The sequence below is a fragment of the Melospiza georgiana genome, chromosome 1, assembly GCF_028018845.1.
Source record: "Melospiza georgiana isolate bMelGeo1 chromosome 1, bMelGeo1.pri, whole genome shotgun sequence".
NCBI classification, from domain to species: Eukaryota; Metazoa; Chordata; class Aves; order Passeriformes; family Passerellidae; genus Melospiza; species Melospiza georgiana.
Window position 1 is genome coordinate 4833715 of NC_080430.1, and position 19926 is coordinate 4853640.

General features: G+C 47.8%; 1 protein-coding gene across 2 annotated transcripts in view; it reads right to left on the minus strand.

Moving 5' to 3' along the window:
- Window positions 1–2327: 2327 nt before the first annotated feature.
- Window positions 2328–19926, minus strand: part of PLCD1 (phospholipase C delta 1) — a 56060-nt gene continuing 38461 nt past the window's right edge. For both annotated transcript variants that reach the window (XM_058023602.1, XM_058023596.1), the window contains exons 8-15: window positions 18800–18949; window positions 10424–10585; window positions 8927–9083; window positions 8524–8640; window positions 6651–6829; window positions 5626–5758; window positions 3790–3939; window positions 2328–3475 (exon numbers count right to left, since the gene is read on the minus strand). In XM_058023602.1, the coding sequence (XP_057879585.1) occupies window positions 3384–3475; window positions 3790–3939; window positions 5626–5758; window positions 6651–6829; window positions 8524–8640; window positions 8927–9083; window positions 10424–10585; window positions 18800–18949 (1140 nt within the window). In that variant the 3' untranslated portion in view covers window positions 2328–3383. The remainder of the gene's footprint in view (window positions 3476–3789; window positions 3940–5625; window positions 5759–6650; window positions 6830–8523; window positions 8641–8926; window positions 9084–10423; window positions 10586–18799; window positions 18950–19926) is intronic.

Genomic DNA, 19926 nt, shown 5'->3' on the forward strand with positions numbered 1-19926 from the left:
GGCCACACATCCTTCAAACACCTGGTCGTCAATGGAATTTTGGATTTTTTTTAAAAGAAAGGAACAAACTGAGGAAGTGGGGCCCCTTCTGTTCCCAAGCTCCACGTAGCTCAGGCCGTTTGTCCCCCATGCCCATGTACCCTGCTCCTGGAGCCCCAGTGGCAGTGAGCAGCAGTACCTCGCCTGACTGCCCTGCCCTGATGTGGGACGGAGCTGGGGAGCTCCAGGCTGTGGATTGAGGGGCAAAGAGTTTTCATTCACATCCAGGACCACATCATTCTGCAGAAGTGCCACAGTCTGGCTGGGCTGCAGAACTTTGTGTTTAAGAATTGGTAGTTAACTCAAATAAACCCCAACCCCATTGTTTTCTCCCTGTTCCTACCACCACTTCATCCCACTTCTGCTTGAGGGCACAGCCCAAAACCCACTGGAATGCCCTGTGCAGAGTAAGTTAAGCATCAAGCAGAGACACAAATCAGCTGAATTACCTGTGTGATTGCTCCTGTTGTGTTCACAAGAGATGCAATCAGTGCACATTACCCACGTTTCAACCTCTGTTGGCCCTGCTGGAATCAGCAATATTTGCCTTGCCTTGCTGAGGAGTGCTGCTGCCAGCTCCCAAATGGAAGAATTGCATGTGCTCCTCTGTAAGATGCAGGAATGCCACCTACCTGTGGGCCTGACCAGCTCCACACAGTCAGATGAAGACCAGCCAAAATACAGAGAAATTACAGAGATTAGGTCAGTTAGCTGCAATTTGCTTTAATTCCTGTGGCCACCACGCTCACCAGCATGAGTGGAGTGCTCCTGCCAGCACTCAGGAACCAGCCTGGGATTTCACAGCCCATAGAGCCTCCTGATACCTGGGCCTGATGGAAACTGCTGCTGCACTCCTCATGGGGGAGTTGCTTTTACTCCCCACCTCTGATTTCTGAAAGAAAGATCCTCTCCCACTCCTCCCTTTGGTGCCTTTTGCTGTGATGTCAGTGGCCATGTCCTGTTTCTGCTGCTCTTCCCTCCTGTGGGGCTGCAGCACTTCCTGATCTGTTCAGAGATAAGCTCAAGTGGTAACAACATGGACATGTCTCTTCCTTTGGGGAGAGAGACCTTGCAGCATTGTCATCATGCTCTGCCCACCTCATCTCCATCTCAGCTCCTTTCCCACCTGGCTATAGCAGCTTTCCCCAGCTGTTTCTCTTTGATAAAGGATGTTTTTTCATCCCATGGATCTTGCCTACCTTTAAGTGCAAAACAGGCAGAGAAAACCCCAGCCTCTCTGTGCAGTGCTCCAAGCCCACCCTGACCTTGGCCACCTGATCCCCCACTTCTCTGGTGCTGGCCACAGCAGGCAGGTGAGGGCTTTAGCTCAATAATCCAAGTGAAATCTAATCCTGCCACCCAAAAAATACAAGTAATAAGTTCACAGCCAACCCAGCAGGCTGATCTGACTCACAGAGGAACAGAATCACAGAATGGTTTGCATTGGGAGGGACCTTAAAGATCATCCAGTTCCAACCTCCTGCCATGGACAGGGACACCTTCCACTGTCCCAGGCTGCTCAGAGCCCCAAAAGTGGCCTTGGACATTCCCATCAATGGGGCATCCTCAGCTTCTCTGGGAAACCTCTTCCAGTGCCTCACTGCCCTCACAGGGAAGAATTTATTTCTAATTTGCCCCACACGAGCTGGTGTTGGTACAAGTGAGGGGGCAGGAGCATTTCTTATCACCTTCACCTCTGCTTTTCATCCCATGGCTCCCTAAAACAAAGTGCTGAGAGCAGGGACCAAACTCAGGCTGTCCCTGGGTGGGAGTCCAGGATGTTCCATCCCTGGCCTTCAAATGTGTCCCCAGCAATGTGCCCCATCCCAGAGGTGACCTGGAGAGACTGTGTCACTGCTCTGCCTCGCTGGCCACTCCTGAGCTCTTCCAGCTGCCTGGTGGTTAATGCAATATCAGCCCTTGAGGTGTGGGTTTAATTCACATTTAATCTGGCAATGGTTTACAACATCACACAGTACTGTAGTCAAGAGGAAAAATCAATGTGTCCAATGTTTACTGCAGCATAACAAACTCCAGGGAGGGCTAAAAGAGTCCCAGCTTTGCAGAGGGCCTAAAAACCACTGAATCCAGGCTGTTTTGGACTAAAAAATAAGATGACCAGAGTATGTTTAAAAGGACATTAACATCTTTGGTGTCAGCCCCTTGTCTTCACCACCAGGGATCAGAACCCCCAGGAATCCTGATAATTTAAGAAATCAAGCAGGTCTATCTCCAGATTCACGCATGTTGCATTCAAGTAGGACAAAGAAGCAAATAGTGACAAGTACTTGAACGCTTCCAGAACTTGTTTTAAACTTTTAATAGTCTAACATACTGTTAGCAACACAGTTGGCACTTCAAAATATATATTATTTTATTTCAACAATCTCTGTAGCTCTACTTGAAGACAAGTCACTCGTTGCCATAAATACTGCGTTGTTCTCAAAACATTCTCATGCTTGGTACAACTGGGACCAACATCTACTTCCTGTCTGTTAAAAAATGACATTTTTCTGTAAAAACACAAACGAAGTTTTACTGTATTTAAAAAACAAAACAAAAAAGCCCTGCTGGCAGTTGAGCCTGCTCCCTCTGTCTTTGGCACAAGACCTTCTCTGAGGCCCCTTTGAGTGGGTTTCACTTTGGGTCAGAGGGAAATCTGCTGTTCGGCAGCTTCTTTCTCCTTCACAGGATGAGAGCAAGGCTTTGAATGCAAAGTGGCCTGGCTGGGAGCCAGGCACACAGGCAGAGTAGTGCTCATGTATTTTTTATTACAACACAAAAGGAAACTCGGGTTACATAACACGGGGCTTTGTAGTGCAGCTTTCTTTTTTAATCTGTAACAGAAAGGAGGGGAATGGTGTCCCCGTTCGGGGCTTCATATGGTGAAAGATGGGTGACACCTGCAGCTGCAAGGAGCCATCTGGCACCTGGCCACTGACTGCAGTGCTGAGGGAGACTTTTCCTTGCACAGATGTTGGGTGCTTTGCCCAGATGCCTGACCGAGCCCAACCCAAGAGCTGTACTTCGCTAAAAAAGGAGTCCCTGTCCTCTCGCTAAAAGCAATGTTAAAAAAATAAAAACAAAAGTGAAATAAAGTGAACTAAAACCACAGCTGGATCGGTTGAACAGGTACAAAAGGATTAATCTCATCAGCAGCATCAGGATGTTTCCAGCAGCAGGGAGAAGGTCGATGGCTGTCTCACACCAGGGATCCTATGGAGCACCGAGTGCTGCTCCAGGGCAGGTGCTGGGGACTGACCCTGGCACTGGCAGGGCTCTCACACACTGAATTCCTTCCAGGTCCGTAGGGAGGCTCTCTGTGGCCTGGGGGAGCCAGGCTGCTACTCACAGTCCTGGATGTTGACGAAGACAAAGAGGGTGGAGGAGGAGTAGGGGTCTCCGTTCTTGGTCAGGAGATGGATGTGGCGATAACCTGAGAGCAGAGACACAGATGGAAAATGGCCTTTAGTCCATCTGGAAAAGTGTTTGCTGACGTTTGCCAAGACCCTGCACAAACATCTCCCTGTCTCAGAGCATTTTGTCCCCATTTCCCACAGGGTGCTGAACAGGCAGGTCCAGAGGCACAGCTCTGAGCTTGGGTAACACAGCGTGCACAAGGCCTTGGTGACAACAGGTGACCAAAAATCCACCCTGACCCCAGCTCTGATGGATCTGGACCACTCATCCAGGACACTGGAGCTTCCCAAAGGGCTCAGTGGCTGTGAGGAGGTGGCAGCAGGGCCTTACCTTGCTTCAGACTCGTGAAGGGAAGGGTGTACTGCCCAATGAAGTCATTCTTGGTCGACATGTCAAAGTCCTCCACCACAAACCGGACCAGGGCGAGTGCAGGGATCTCTATGTCAAATGTAAACTCTTCATTCCAGTTTGGGTTAAAGCCTGGGCAACACAGACAAGGATGGAGGTCAGAGATGTCAGCAGTAATGGTGGTCTGAGGTGTTTGCACATGGATGGAGGCTTTTCCTGCCTGTCAATCTAATGTGACCTAGACCAAAGCTCTGAGGAGGTGCCAAGAGCCTTGTTCCCAGCTTTGATACTGTGATTTGCCGCCGCCTGGAATTAATAAATCCTTCAGCCTGGGCTGTTCACTGCAGACCTTGGTCCTAGCAAGGAAGGAGGAGCAGGAGAGGAACTCAGCTCTGCTCCACAGGCTCTTGCTGGGTGGTGCATGGATGTCTTTGGTTGCCACTGGACCAGATGCAAACTTTTATAGCCCTAAACCAAGAGAGGGAAGAGAGGAAAGCTGTGCTTTTGTGTTGAGACAGCCTTCTGGGGCCTTAAGCCTCTTCAACTGCTTGAGATAATCCATCTAAGCACCACTCTGTGCCCCAATTTCCCTGTCTGCAAGAAAAGTTAATGAGGAGTGTCTGATTACAAAAAGCATAATCAAGTCTGGATAAGGGTCACGTGGTCCAGAATCACAAAGCAAACAAAGCTGAGACCGACACACATGAAATGCAGAGCAAGCTCAGCGCCCTCTCTCCAGGCCATGGCAGTGCAGTGTCAATAAACCACTCCCCAGGAGCAAACAGGAGAGGAGATCCTGTTAAAAACCCTACTGCCTGTGCAGAGCAGGGACCAAGGACAGCAAAATGTCACCTGGGGCCTGCTGGTCCTGCAGGGTTTGTGAGGAATTCAGCAGGAGAAAGGGATCTTTCATCTGGAGGTGCTGAGATGGGCCTGCGTTGTCTTTATTGTTTGATCTGCTTTCCACAAGGCAGCACTTATAATTTCAGCATCATTCCAGTATTGTTCCAGCTAGGGAAGGGCTGGCCAAGGGGCTGGGAGTGCTCAGCAGCCCTGAGGAAAAGGCCTGGCAGGGCTGAAATGTTCCCTACACAACTTTCACTTGACAGGCCGTAAAAATTATTGTAGGTGACGGAAATGGCCACGAGCTTTAGGAGCCAGGCCAGATTTATTCAAACAGGAAAGAGGAAAAGGAAAACATTGTTAGCAGGCAGGAAAATATGCACCAGCTTTCCAGTGCTTGGCTCTTACTCCACACAGAAAAGCAGAGTGTGTTTGTGCAGAAGGCCATGATATCAAACCCTCAGTGCACAGAGGGAAGTCACAGCCATGTCTGACTGGTAAGAAATGGTTCTTCAGCTTCTGAGATACTCAAAATTCATCTGGGCAATACCCTGAGCAGCTTGAGTAAACTTTGTGTGGTCTGTGTGGAACAGACACCTCTGAACTTCCTTGCATCAATCTTTTGTGAGTTTGTGACACTTTTGGAGTACAATCAGCCCCACAAGAAGCTTCCTCTGGGAAGATCCTGGTGAGAACCCCTGCACACCAGCTCAAACCCAACTGCATGGAGGTAAAGAGCACTTCCAAAGCTCTAGCTCTGCAAATCTGGCAGCCAGCCCCAAACAACCCACATGGCTGATGTTGTTTTAAAGGGAATTTCTGTCTCCAAACAGAAGAATAGCAACACCTCAAGTATCTGCTTAGTGTGGGCAGGATTGGGTGCCCTGGGTGGGTCTGCCCACAGGGCAGCAGCCTTGCCAAGGACCAGAAAAGGTTCCTGCTCATGGGAGCAGAGCTGGGAGGAAAGCCCCTCACCGTTGTTCTCGATGACTTTGGTCTGCTTCTTGTTGTTGTCCTGCTGGACCCCGTGGATCTCTATCGTCACCTTGGGATCCACAATGGAGTTCTTGCTTTTGTTCACCTTGGGCAGCTGCTGGCCAGAGATTATCTGTGGAGGAAACAGGGGAGGAGGTCAGGACATCACTGGGACAGGGGGCTCCCTGGAGGATTCCCTCTCCGTCCCCAGGGGTGCAGGATCTGCTGTGAGAGGCTGGTGCTGCCCTTTCAGAGCTGCTGCTGTGACATCCTCCAGAGGAAGCTGTCATGATGCACCAAAGGAACCTTGCTCCAGCCCAGCCAGCTGCCTTTGGGACAGACAGCTTTTCTGAGTGTCCCCAGAGTGCTCAGCTGGTGCTTGGGAACACCAGAGATGGCTGCATGTCTGCCTGCACAGTTCTGGAAGGACAGCAAATATTGTCATTAACCTGTTACCCAACTGTCGCAGACATCTTTTATGAAAAATCCTTTACTCAGGATTTTTCCTCCTGAGAAGCTGAGACGCCTCAGGAACAAAATGTAAACATTGATTATCTGCTGCTGTGGAATGCAACAGGTGCATCTGTGATTGGCCCATATTGGATGTTTGTAATTAATGGCCAATCACAGCCCAGCTGGCTCGGACAGAGAGCTGAGCCACAAACCTTTGTTATCATTCTTTCTTTTTCTATTCTTAGCCAGCCTTCTGATGAAATCCTATCTTCTAATCTCTTAGTATAGTTTTAATATAATATATATCATAAAATAATAAATCAAGCCTTCTGAAACAGGGAGTCGGATCCTCTTCTCTTCCCTCATCCTGGGACCCCTGTGAACACGGTCACACTCAACATTAAACATGTGAGCAGGTCCCTGGAGGATCCAAGTCCATGAGAGCCCCCAGATGTGGGAAATCAGTAGGGTTAGACAACATTGAAGGTAGGAGCAGAAGAAGGAGAAGGTACAACCTACACACCCCCCAAGAAGTGGATGTTACTGAGATGTTTCCCAATTTCTATTCTTACTCTAAGCAGCAGCTTCTTCTTTGTCCCCCAAGTTCCTTCTGTGATGGATTTTGGATTGAATTTGGTTTGTTCATCCCGAAGGAATTCTGGCTTTAGGACATAGCCAGAAAACCCATTGTCCTGGAAGCGGCCCTGGTACACATCCATTTCTGTGCCTGCTGTCTGGAAATTCAGGGCAACTGCAACATAAATAAATAACTTCAGTCACTCAGAGAAATCAATAGGAATCTTTTCATGCTAATTCTGTTCACATGAAACTGCACTTCATGGACATAAACATTGGCTTTTCCACGCTTCACAGAGCAGTGGTAAACTCTGACCCTCACAGCCTGCTAGCCCTGAGGATTTCTTGCATTCAGAGATGACAGAGACAGGAGGAGCCATTGCAGCCATCCTGCTCTTCCCATGATCAAAAATCGTCCTGCAAGGGATTTATGCCACCTAGAACAAGTGCAGCTTTTAGATAAACCTCTTCATTTCTATGCTGAAGGAGCTCTCTCCTGCAGTGAGGCCAGCAAATCCATCTCAGATCATTTCTCTGGCTACTTAGCCTCATTATAAAATCTCCTTTCCAGCCCAGAGCTGCCTGTTTTCATTTGCCATCCTGAGGGGCATTGATGCCTCTGCTGTGTGGCCTGGAGAGCTCCTCATTGTCTGAACTCCTCAGGTGGCAGCACAGAAGCTGTGATTAAATCACCTCTTTACTGTCTACTGCCCAAAACAGATTAAGCCTCACTGCTGTCCTAACACCAGGCACATTCCATGTATTTTTCCCAAATTGTCAATACCTTTTTTTAAAGGCATTGATGTAAAACCTGGAACAGCCTCACTGAAACCACACAGGGAGTGCACATGGACCCAGCAGCTCCTCAGTGATCCCTTGATTTCCTCAAGGATAATTTTAAACTCTTTAGCAACACCTAAGATATCTCTTAAGACACAGAAATTTATCCTGGTTGCATGTCCTTCATATCTGGTCACGCTTGAAGGCTGAGAACATTTTAAGGCCCTCCCCTATTTTTCCACCTGCAGCCAAGACTTTGATAACTGCAGCACACTGGTTTTCCTGGGAGCTGAAGGTACTCAGGGCTTCTAGAAAATCTTATTTTGAGTGCCCAAATAGTGGATTCAGGTCTGGCCTTGTGTGCACCAAGGGAACTGATGGCCTGACAGGACAAGGGGTGCTACCTTTGTCCCCATGGGGCTGAAGGACCCAAGGAGCTCATACTCCCTCCTCCTTTGTTACATGGCAATAACTCTGCTGACAGTGAAACTGCAGGGGTTTGCACATTAATGTGCAGAAAACCTCTCCTGATGGATTTGTGAGACAGAAGATGGTCCATGGGAAGTCACTGTGTCACTGTAATAATTTATGAAAAATCCCTCGGCCAGGATTTCTTCTCCTGGGAAGCTAGGAAGCTTCAGCTTCTCTCCATTTTGCTGCTTTGGAATGTGATTTGGAGAATTGTTTGCCCAGCATGTGATTTGTTTTAATTTAATGACCATTAAATTGTAATAATTTAATGACAGTCCAGCTGTGTCGGACTCAGAGAGTCTGTCATGGGTTTTTATCATCATTCTTTTCTAGTGTTCTGTCTGTATCCTTTCTTTATAGTTTAGTATAGTTTTAGTATATAATTTTCTTTTAAAATCATATAATAAAATAATAAATCAGCCTTCTGATAAACCTGGAGTCAAATTCTCATCTCTCACCTCATCCTGGGGACCTCACAACACCACAACACTGGGCATTATTTGGAAAACTGGTGTCTCCCAGTGGCTGCTGAGCCTCTGGCTGCAAAGGGCTGAGATTCTGCCTCAGCTGGAGCCCCTCCCCAGCCAGGTGACCCCCTCCAGCCCCAGAGACACCCACCAATCTGGCAGCCAACATTCCACAGGTCCACGGGGCTGTAGTTGGAAGAATCCGTCCTCCAGCCTGCGGGGTAGATACGGCTCAGGTGCCTGATGTTGTGATGGATAAAACTGGTTCCTACAGAGACAGGGGAAAAAAAAAACAGAATTTTTTCCCCCATCCCTTTCAGTGGCGGGGCTACTTTTATCTCTTCTTGCTGCTGCTGTGTGTTCTCCTCTGCCTGGCAAGTCTGGCTGAATGGGAACCTGCAAAAATGCCCTTCCTGAGGATATTAAGTTCTTCCCAATTTTCTCAGTGATATGCTTGACCAAAGAGATCATAACCCATGTCTTTGGGCTGCCTTTTCCACCAGCAGCTGTCCCTTTCTGGGGAGCAGGGACACAGGAGGGCAGGACACACTCACCAGACTCCTGGGCCAGTTTCAGAGCTTTGCTCTCCGAGAACGACGACATCTCGTAGAAAGCCCGAGGATGGCTGGGGTCATCAAAGCCCTCAAAGTGGACACTCTTGCAGTAGACAACTGTGTCTGACAGCTCCTTGGCCAGCTTCAAGGTGTCACTCTACAAACAGGACAGCGAGAGGTTTGTGGGGAGGTTTCGCTGTCGTGCTCAAAAGTGGCAATTGTGTTTTCCCTACAGGACCCCTGGGACTTCTCTTTTCCATCACTTCCACCAGGAAAAGATGCAAACTCTCAGTGGCTGCTGGTGTGCCCTCTGTGTCACCCTGTGCAGGAAAGGCTGGAAAAGAATTCCCCCTTTGTTGGTGGGACACCATTCCTTGCTGCTCCCTGCAGGATCATTTCTATTTCAGCACCCACGTCTGTCTCCAGGTGCTAAACTCTACAGCAGAGCCTTAGCAATGACTTTTCCATACTGTCCTGGTCCCAGGCATGCAAACCTGGAAATAAAGGGAATAAAAGGGTGTTTTGGCCTCCACAGAGCTTGGGCTTTTTTTCCCCTTGAATTAGGAAGTTGTCACAATGCTTTGATGACTCCAACTCCACAGCCACATTCATTGGTGCAAGTGAGAGTCCCCAGCTCCCATCAGGGGCAGGAAAAGAAAGTCAAAAGATGTCAGAATGTCAAAATCATTACTGATTGACATTACACATTACTGACAAGAGATCAGAGAAATAAATAAGAACTGCAAAGAGTCAGCAGCTCATCAAAGGGAAATGTAGATCAGTCCTGATACAGAGGCAACACCAAACGTCTTTGCTTTTAGTGGGGCTGAATGTGTCTGTCACCTGTGAAGCCACCCCATGACAGATATGGTCTTCACAAGGACCTGCATGCTGGAAAAATCCATTTCCTCACATGATAGGGCAGAACACTTGTGTAAAGGTCAGCCTTTTCCTTCCAGCAATCATCACACAAATTGCTTTAGTAACTGGCCACCCCTTCCCCACAGATCCTCCCTCCCTCCCTGCCTCCTCCATGTCAGAAACAAACAGCCAGTGAGGCTGCAGGCATATCCCAAAATGTGACTGGAAAAGCCAAAGTCATGGCTGTCCCATGACAAACAGATTTCTGGAAATAAGACAGAGAATGAACATGTGCCTTTCCACTGCTTCCACAGTCTGCCCTTGCTGCAAGGTCCTCCAGTCTCATTTTAGAGAAAGAAGCCAAGCTTTGTGCTTGGCTGGCTCTGCAAGATCTCTGTTTGTGCTTGGGACAGAGATCATTAAGCTGGGCAAGCACCAGGATCCTCAGCCCCAGCAATTTCAACAATTCACCCATACATATCCCCAGCTGAGTAGCTGAAACCACACTGAGGCCTGTCTTGGCTGGGAACACATGAAAATTTGTATTTCAACTGCTTTTCTTTATTTATTTTTTTAGGTGTGGTACAAAACCCACCTAAAAAAAGTGATTTCTCAGTGATTTCTTCTTTCACTCACCTTTCCCTTCTGCTCTACCTTGGTCTTCACAGATTCATCTTCAATTTCAGCTGCTTCATCTTCATCAGAGACATCCTCAGCCTCCAGGTTGTTGTTCCCATTGGTGGGGTCCTCCTGCCTGCTCAGCTTCTTGCCTTTCACCAGGATCTTCCCTTTCAATTGCTGCACAAGGAAAATGGGACAAAATACCTGATTAGAGAAGGTTCTGGCCCATCCTGAAAAAGTCCCTCAGTAACCAGTGCTTTGACAGTTGCATCAGTGACTGGTTATTACACAAAGGTAATAATAAAGTGATAATAAGTCAGGTAAAAATAAGTCTATTTTTACACTGGGGCCCTGCCCAGCCTCTGAGACCACAAGCCATGAAAACCCCAGAGAGCTCAGTGATTCCCCTCTGCTATAGACCTGACCATCCCCTCAACCAGACAACCCAAACAGCTGTGCTGTTAAAGACAATTAAAATAGACTTTTTTTCCCCCCCCATGACTGAAATGTTGCTCAGCAAACAAGGCTGAGCCTGGGGGTCTGGGCTGCTGGAAGAAATTTGTGGCACCATTTTTACCCCTCTGTGTGGCCTTTTATTTAATAAATTTATTAATTATAATTTATTTAATAAAATTATTAATACATTTATGAATCACCCCTCACTCTGCAGTGTGTGGTTATAAACCTGTGCACTGGAACTCTGGAATCTGGATCTCAAACTCTGGAAACTGTTTGAGATCCAACAGGGACTGAGGCACTGCAGCCTCTGCTCCACAGACATTTCAATGTGGAGGGAGCTCCAGTAAGTTCTGGACAGGTGCTTCATGCACAGCAGACACGGAATTTTATTACATTTGGCATTTTGTAGGTGAAGCCTTAGGGTGCTGACAGCCTCAGGAGGATTTCCCAGACCCTTTCCAAAGCTGCCTCCTCTTCAGGAACAGCTTCTCCTGCCCCTGCTCTGATGGTAGAACACTGAGCACAGCCAGCAGCATGGGCCAGTGCACCAAGCTGGGTGCACGGGGAGTCCAGGGAGCTGAATTAATTCTCTCCAGCCTCTTTCAAGGTGCACATGAAAGCCCTTGTTGTAGCCCTGGCTGGTGAGAATTTCAGATTTGTGTGCTGCCAGGCACTGACCCCCAGGAGAACACTGCATTGACCTGAGGCTGTGGAGAAGCTTCCAGAATGGAATGACAGAACTGGGATTGTGGGTGTGGAGTTTGGAAAGAAGTGTGTGAGATCACAGGGTGGGAAACTTAAGAGTTTCAGGGTTTAGAACACAGTAATAGATATAAAGCAAGATGGAGGTTTGGGTGGAGGCTGGTTCTTCTCTTCTTCTTCTTCTTCTTCTCCTTCATCATCTTCTTCTTCTCCTTCCTCTTCTTCTTCTCCTCCTTCTCCTTCTCCTCCTTCTCCTTCTTCGTCTTCGTCTTCTCCTTCACCTTCTCCCCCATGGGTTTGGGTGGTTTTGTGTAATTGGATAAAAAAGTCCCCATGGCAGCCATGGGTGGTTGGTTATTGGGTTAAAAGTAAAAATAATTTAGGTGTCATTTCTTAATTGGACAGTTTATCCTTCAAAGGCCTTGTAGAGAGAGATGGGGCTCCATTTTTAGTTTGTTGGAGTGCAGTGCTGCAGAACTCGGGGTTTGTGAGACTGTGACAGAGATAAGAACTGATAAACATCTGAGTCCCAACAAGAAATACCATCTCACACATTTAATCCTGACCTTGGCAAAAAAAAGAAGCAAAGAATCCACAACCCCTGACCACTGGTGTATCCTTTGCACAAGCCCTGGCTGTGGGAGGAAGGCTGGAGCCTGGGCAGGGATGACAGAGCCCAAACAAGGCGACAGCAATGTTTGGAGCAGGGAGAAGTATTGGGAAAGGTGACTGGGGGTGATCTCCAGGTGTGTGGGTTATGCCTCAAAATCAAGAGCACCACCAGGCCTGGCAGCTCTCAGGAACAGGAGATTTGCTGCCACCTGGATGTGTTTGGTACTCCTGGCTTTGGAGGGTATGAGTTATTCCAGAAAAATGCTATCTTGGAATTAGGCAGTACAGCCCCTCAGTCTGTGTAGCACGTTCCCCTTTCCTCAGCAACCCTATATTTACCCTTTCTGCAGCAGTAAAAGCAACAAAACCCCACCACATTCAAATGAGAGGACTGTGAAAAACCAAGAATCTTTTATGAAAGAACACAGGGGAAATTTGAATCTTTTTCAAAGGACACAATTCCCCCTTTTGCACCCTTTGTGGGTTCAGGCAAATTGCATCATGTCCTTACAGAGAGCAGCCCCGCTCCTCACCACCTGGCCAAGCTGTGGGTGAAGCTGGGCTTGAGCAGAAATCCAACCCTGGGCCCCGAAGCAGCAGCTGAGAGCATTTTTATTCAGCTATAAATGGGCTGCTCACAGTGGGGCACTTTCCCTGTCACTCAAAAGGAGCACTCAGAGCACAGCAATGTCCTCCTCCCCATCCCCATCTCCTCCTCCCAGGCAGGGCTGTGCTCTGCTTCTCCACATCCATGGCTGGGAGATGAGCTGGCTCAGCTTCAGAGCCTGACTTCAGCCTGCTGCTCTCATGTTCCACCCTCCTGCCTCAACACCCAGCTCTGCTCTGTTCTTCCACCACAAAATCCAGTTCTGGGTGGGCTTTTGGGCTCAGCTCAGCACTTGGGATGGAGAAGCCTGGAAGGATTGCATGGGGGACAGTAAGGAGTGATGCCTAAAAGTTTTAGCTTTTCTATTTTTCAGATTCTGTGCTGCTTTAGTGTGCAGTTCTGAGCTCCACATGAGGGCATAGTGAGCTCTGTGCACAGAGCAGGGAGACAAAACAATTCCTGCTCCAGCTGGGCACCAAGGACAAATGACCCAAATCTCAGCCCAGGAGCACAAACACCGTGGGCTGGAGAGAGAAAAACAAGCAGGGTGGGACTGCCTGGGCTAAAGCTGGAATGGGACAATGAACTGCAAGGTGCAAATGGAGCAGAACTGATCCCAGGGAGAGACCCCGGGAGCGCTCGTGCATTTTGGGGCCATTTTGGTTCATCTTGGGTGCAGCCCTGGCTGGGCTCGGGTGCTGCCCAAGGTGGATACATGGAGACTTTTTAGAAATCCCTATTTTATAATTTAACTCTATCTAGTCTCTGTTCTAGGCCAGTCTTGGCAAAGCATCAGGAGAGGCTGAGAGCAGCCCCTCTTGTCCCCTGCAGGCTGCAGATACCATCCTGGTATTTAGTATATTATCCATCCTGGTGTTTAATGTTTTATCTTCCTCTGCTTTCTAATGCCCCACAAGAAATGTTACTGCCTCCCCAAACAGCTCAGCAGTGGAGAACTAAGGATAAGGTATTTGGGTCAGCCCACTTGATTCTTAATTACCAGCAGGTAATTAAGCTTTTTAAATCTTGTCAAGCCCCTGAAGGGGGGAAATTATGCCTTAAGTTTTAGCTTCCACGTTTTCCAGATTCTGTGCTGCTTTAGTGTGTAGTTCTGAGCTTCATTTTAGGGGATGGTGGGCTCTCTGCATAGAGTAGGGAGACAAAACAATTCCTGCTCTAGGTGGGAACCAAGGACAACCAATACAAGTTTCAGGCCCAAGAGCACCAACAACGTGAACTGAAGAGAGAAAACAAGGATGGGACTTCATGGGCTAAAGCTGGAATGGGACAATGAACTGCAAGATGCAAATGGAGCAGAACTGACCCAAGGGAGAGACCCCGGGAGCGCTCGTGCATTTTGGGACCATTTTGGTTCACTTTGGGCTGGGCTCTTGTGCTGCCCAGGGTGGATCCATTGAGGCCATTTAATAAATACCTAACTTACTCTTTAGCTCTGTGTAGGCTCTGTTCTAGGTCAGCCTTCTCAAGGCATCACTCCCATTCAGCCTGCACACAAGTGGGAGGTGCAATTCCTGGCACAGACCAACCCTACATGGCTGAAGAACATCATGAGGGAAGGCACAGCAACACAGCCTCCTCTGTGTCTCCTCACCACAACCCATTCCAGGGCTGCAGCAGCAGGTCCTCAGTGCTGCTGTTTATCCTATCCAGCCTCTGGTTCCTCTGGGAAACCTTGGATATGGGGCAGATGCTCCCCATGGGCACTGCTCCTATGCCTACAAGGGAGAGCAGGCCATGTGCCACCTAACGCAGAGGAGATCCATTTGCTTATTTGTCAAAAAAAAAGGGTGAGTCTCACCCCAAAGAGAGGCATTTTCATCCCCATTTCCTGCAAAAGCTGCTATCCTGCAGCAGCACTGCAGTGAATTCCCCCTGCAGAGGAAGTAAAGTCCTAAATCTGCAAGTTTATCTTCTTTACTGAGGTTTTCAATAAGCTGATATAGACAGTCACAAATACACAGTGCCCTTGCTCCATCTCTCCTGGTTCCCCTTCATGTGATATTAAGTATTTCTGGCCTGAGGCAAAACACACTCAGCTCATCAGTTCAGCTCTGCTGAGCAGATCCCTTGTCTTAGGAGGAAGCAATAGCTGAAATACCCAATAAACATTCTCCAAGTGGGCCATAAAGCCATTCCAGCTGTCTGTGGGAAGCCCAAGGTGGAGTACAACCTCAGGAAGGGCTACAAGGACATTGGACTGCACTGAGAACACACAGTGGAGTGGCTGCTGGAGCAGATGCAGCTCTTGCCCTGTGAATGGCATTCCTTGGTCCCCCTGAAGTGGAGCTCATCTGCTCTCCCACCTCTTCCACTGCACACTGAACAAGCTCAGCTCTGCAGGTGAAATGGTTCTGACAACACTGGGATATGGAAACCATCTTAAAGGAAACACTGACTTTATCAGAAGCAGCAGAGCTGTAATGAGCAGAGGATTTTAAAAGTCATGCATACAGAGATTTATCCCACCCGAAAGCTTCCTGCCCCTAGGAGCACCCTGAGAGCCACAGCAAGGTCTGAGCTCCAGTTTTCACCTCAGTGGGAATGGAGGATTTGTAAAGTGATCCATCTCAGCAAACTTTCTGAGTGGCTTCAGCACCTCCTTTAGAGTCAACAGAGAAAACCAAACACTCCCAGGGTGTGATTCCTCCTCTGGACAAACACTGAGGAGGAGGAGGCTGACCACACCTCAGACTGTTTCTCCAAAGGAGCCCTAAGTGAGGTACATGGATACACAGGGTCACCACTGCCTCCTGACATCCCACTCTCAGGATGAGGATGAGAAGAATCATGGATTTGTCTTTACAAACAAGCTGTGGTAGATAAAACTAGCACTAGGAGATAAAAAAAACAATGGGAAGGATTCCACTGATTGACAAATGGAAAAAGATATTTGCTTTTACAAATAAGCTTTAGGTTTGCTGATAAATGAAATTAGACATTGAAAGATGAAAGAAACAATGGAGAAGAAAAATCCCTGAATTCCATAAGAATTGAAAAATAAAAGGGAGGGTTTTACATTAGAGGGGAATCTCTGGTATCAGGTGTATTGCGAAGTCTGTACCTCTCAAGTACCTCAGAAATGGGGAAAGAGAGAAGGGAAATGCTGCCAGGAAATCGGGATTAAAAGGGAGGCTGCATCCTCCAAAAATCTGAGAGATCCCAGGGGAATGCCCCATGGCCTCTCCCTTTATTCAAATAAAGTAAAAGGACTCCTCTGTCTCCTTTTTGGACATAAACCTCTGGTGTTTGTGGATTAATTTTCCTCACCAGGGTATCCACTTCTGCAGACTTCTGGAAGCTGTGAGGAATAACATGTTCACATTCCCAAGGAGAATCAGATGCACTAACTGGTGTCACATCTCCATCTCTGCAAGTCCTTCAGCTGCAAACTGAGGTGTTGCACCAGCAGTGAGTGGCACCAGAGGATGAAGAGAGACTCCAGGAAAAGGGGAACAAACACATTACTGAAGGAGGTTTTGGAAGATTGAAGGAAACTCAGCTCAAGAACTTATGCAAGAAGATGCACTGCAGACAAACTGGGGTAAGGATGGAGAAACAGAGATGTGCAGATGGACCTGAAGCCACATTGACACAAAATGTGTGGGTAATGCCCAAAGCCACTGTCCTCATAAACAAGGAATTCCAGGAACACAGAACTGTAGGGGTTTCAGACACGTGGATACACTGAATAGTTCCAACACTGGGAGCAGTGTTAGTCTCATTCTAGGACTGTGACTTTGCAGCACTTCTAGCTGGAATGTAGGGACAGGGCCAAGGGGCCCCGGCACACCCCTGTGAAGATCAGGGATGGGACAGAAGGACAAGAACCCACCAGCAGCTCCTCCCTCCAACCCTGGTGCTGCCTGTCTGTGGTTTTTCACATAATTCACTACTGGGACCCAAAGACAGCAGCCTGGGGGAGGTATTTAGATAATCTGTGTAGCCCAACGTTGCTCCTGAATGGAGCTGAATAAATCAGATTCCTGCCCCGGGCTGTGGTGTGAATCGTTAACACCAATCCAAACCGTGTCAATCTTGCTTTAATTACTAACCTTGCCCTGCTGACACAATCGGCAGCAATCCTTCGACTGTTTGTGTTTACAACCTCCAGCCCTTTGCCCAGTGGCAGATCCCACCCTTTTCCTGATATAAAAAATACCCTTGTTGTCCCTGGTTTCCTCCTGTCAACAAGGGAGGGAAAAGCCAAGAGGTTCCTGGTTTGTTTGTTTGTTTTTTCCCTCATATTTCAGTTTCAATGTATTTTACACCCCCAAATAATCAGCATTTCAGCCCTTTGCACTGTCCTACTTCACACAGCATGAAGGCAGAGGAAAAGTACCAGAAGGAAAAGGATAGGTGTTGCAACATTGGCAATTTTTCTGTGCTTAAACTAAATGGATCAATCCCTGCAATGGAGCAGATCAGCCCAAATCCATCCCCTAGGGTGGATCTGGGCACTGTGTTCAGCTGGGCCAAGTGTCTTTTTGGCACAATCACAATCAGGTTAGATGAGCACAGGCATGGGAAAAACATCTTTGGGAAGCTGGGGTCATCCCCTTCCACTCACAAATCACACACTGCTTCGCTTGGTGTTTCTCCTTTCTCTCATCCTATCAGTGCCATCAGCTGAAAAGCCATCAAGCACTTTTCCTGATCCTGCACCAGGATAAATAACAAGTCAGGAGGGGACAGTCAAGATGTGTTTTTCCAGCTCAGTGAGAGCCCGCAAAGATTGATCTCTCAAAGAGTGTCCTCACCCTGGCAGAGTCACTTCTCCCATGGAGGCACCTTGTCTGTGCCAGAGCCAAGGTCCTGCTGAAGCAGCAGCAGTAAAAATTACAATTCATCCTAATTTATTGCCCTGGTGCTTAGGGACCAGCCCAGAGCAGCTTCCCTCTGTGCCAGGCATTGCATCAAACGAGGCATGACACTCCTAAAGAAGAGGGGAAAGTCAGAAAGAGAAAGGAGATAAAGGAAGGAGAAATAATATAGAAAATATTCTGGGTGGATTGTTTCCCTCTCCTTTCTCCCCTGCTGACTGCCAGCTTTATCTCACCCACAAACTCCTTCCAAGTCTGACTAGGCATGTTCATCCAAGTTTTGGGGAATGAGCAAAGAAATGCAATTTAAAGGGAACTAACCTACAGCTAACCCTACAGGAGTCTGTTTCTGCTAAGTGCTAAGGAAAACAGATAGACAGACAGAAAGAAAGACAGAAGGAAAGAAAGAAAGACTTGACAAGAAAGAGAGAAAGAAAGAGAGAAAGAGAGAAAGAGAGAGAGAAAGAAAGAGAGAAAGAGAGAAAGAGAGAAAGAGAGAAAGAGAGAAAGAGAGAAAGAAAGAAAGAAAGAAAGAAAGAAAGAAAGAAAGAAAGAAAGAAAGAAAGAAAGAAAGAAAGAAAGAAAGAAAGAAAGAAAGAAAGAAAGAAAGAAAGAAAGAAAGAAAGAAAGAAAGAAAGAAAGAAAGAAAGAAAGAAAGAAAGAAAGAAAGAAAGAAAGAGAAAAGCAAGCACAAACCACATGGGTGGAAATAGATTAGTGTTTCCTTTTGGCTCCTGTTTCGGAGACATATTTTCCATATCAAGATTCCATTTCCATTTTTTTCTGTCAGCTAACGATTTCTAATGATTTATACTGGTGAACCACCGTTGAGTGCTGTGTATCTCTTTCCTCTTGCAAGGCCAGGGCTCAGCTCCCAGCCTGTCAGCTGCCAGGGGATATTTTATTCCTGGGAATAAAAGGGGCATCTCTAGGCAGATTCCTGCTTCCCTTTTTCCTCCATGGACATCTCCATCCCCACCAACCCAGGCCATTCCCAGTAACTCCCCCAGGACACTCTCAATGGCAGGACACTTTGTTTTTAGTACACCTTCAGGCTCCTTGCAGTGGTTTTCCCCTTGAGTTTTGAGCTTTGCGCTCAGCAAGAACAAAAACTTCCCCTCTTGCCCAACCCTCAGAAGGCACAGAAAGTGCTGGAGTGGCCTTGCTTACCTCTGGGGAGGGGAACTGGGACTTGTTTCCATCGACTGGGGCGACCAAGAGCATGTCCTGCAGGATGGTGGTCATGTGCTGGGCCATCACCTTCTGCTGCTCCACGCTGCAGTGGTTCTCCAGGGAGATGATGACAGGGTATGGGGAGGTCTGGAACAGCAAGAGAGCAACACACACCATCAGTGAACCCTGTGCTTTCACCAGTCTACAGCAACAGGTTTGAACCCCAGTGCTGCTGTCTCTGGGATGTCAACAGGAGGGTCTGATATCCTCCTAAAGCAAGGATTTGTTAAAAATGGAATTTGTTAAAGCAGTTACTCAGATCCGTGCTGATGCCTTCCAGAGATGATGGTCCAATGGAGAAGGCACCAGGATGGGTCAGGATTGCCTCTCACAGCCCCTGTGCCTCCATTCTCCACTGTGGGCCAGAGCACCTTCCTACTCACCTTCAGAGGAAGAACTGGGAAGGGGGTTTGAAATCACAGGGTTTGCTCAAACCCTTAAGTGATATCAATCTTTCATTCCTGCATAGGCCTGGTCTAGTTCCCTGTGCTCCCCAGGTCATTCTGTGTGCTGAAGGCATTGTCATTATTGTCACTGTCACTCCTTTATGGCCCAAACAAAACTTGGCACCAGCTCCCCAGTGCACTGAAGGAAAACAGCAGAGTCCAGTGAGTCTGGACAGACCTAAGATTTTCTGAAGCCTGCTGCCATACAAGAATCCAGCCCTGTTCATCCCTTTTAAAGCAGAATAAAAGCAGCCCTTCACATCTAAAACATGCACAAGGGTTCCTCTAAACAGACCCTTAGACATCAAAGCCACACAAATCATGGGCTTGCTGGCGTTTCCCACCAGGTATGCTCAAGATTATGAGCATAATTTTCATTGTAGTGAAAATGCACAGGATGGTCCAGGATGAAGCTGTGCTGGCACAGGTTCAAACTCATCCTCGGATGGGGCTCTCCCTGTCCAAAAACCCCAGGGATGGATCTCTGCAGGAAGCAGAGCATGGATGCTCAGACAGAAGGAGCAGGAATTTCTCTTGTCCCCATGAGGTGAAGCTGTCATTGCTTCTGCTCTCTGCTGGGAGGAAAGAGCTCTACTGCTTGTGCAACATGAGACAAAG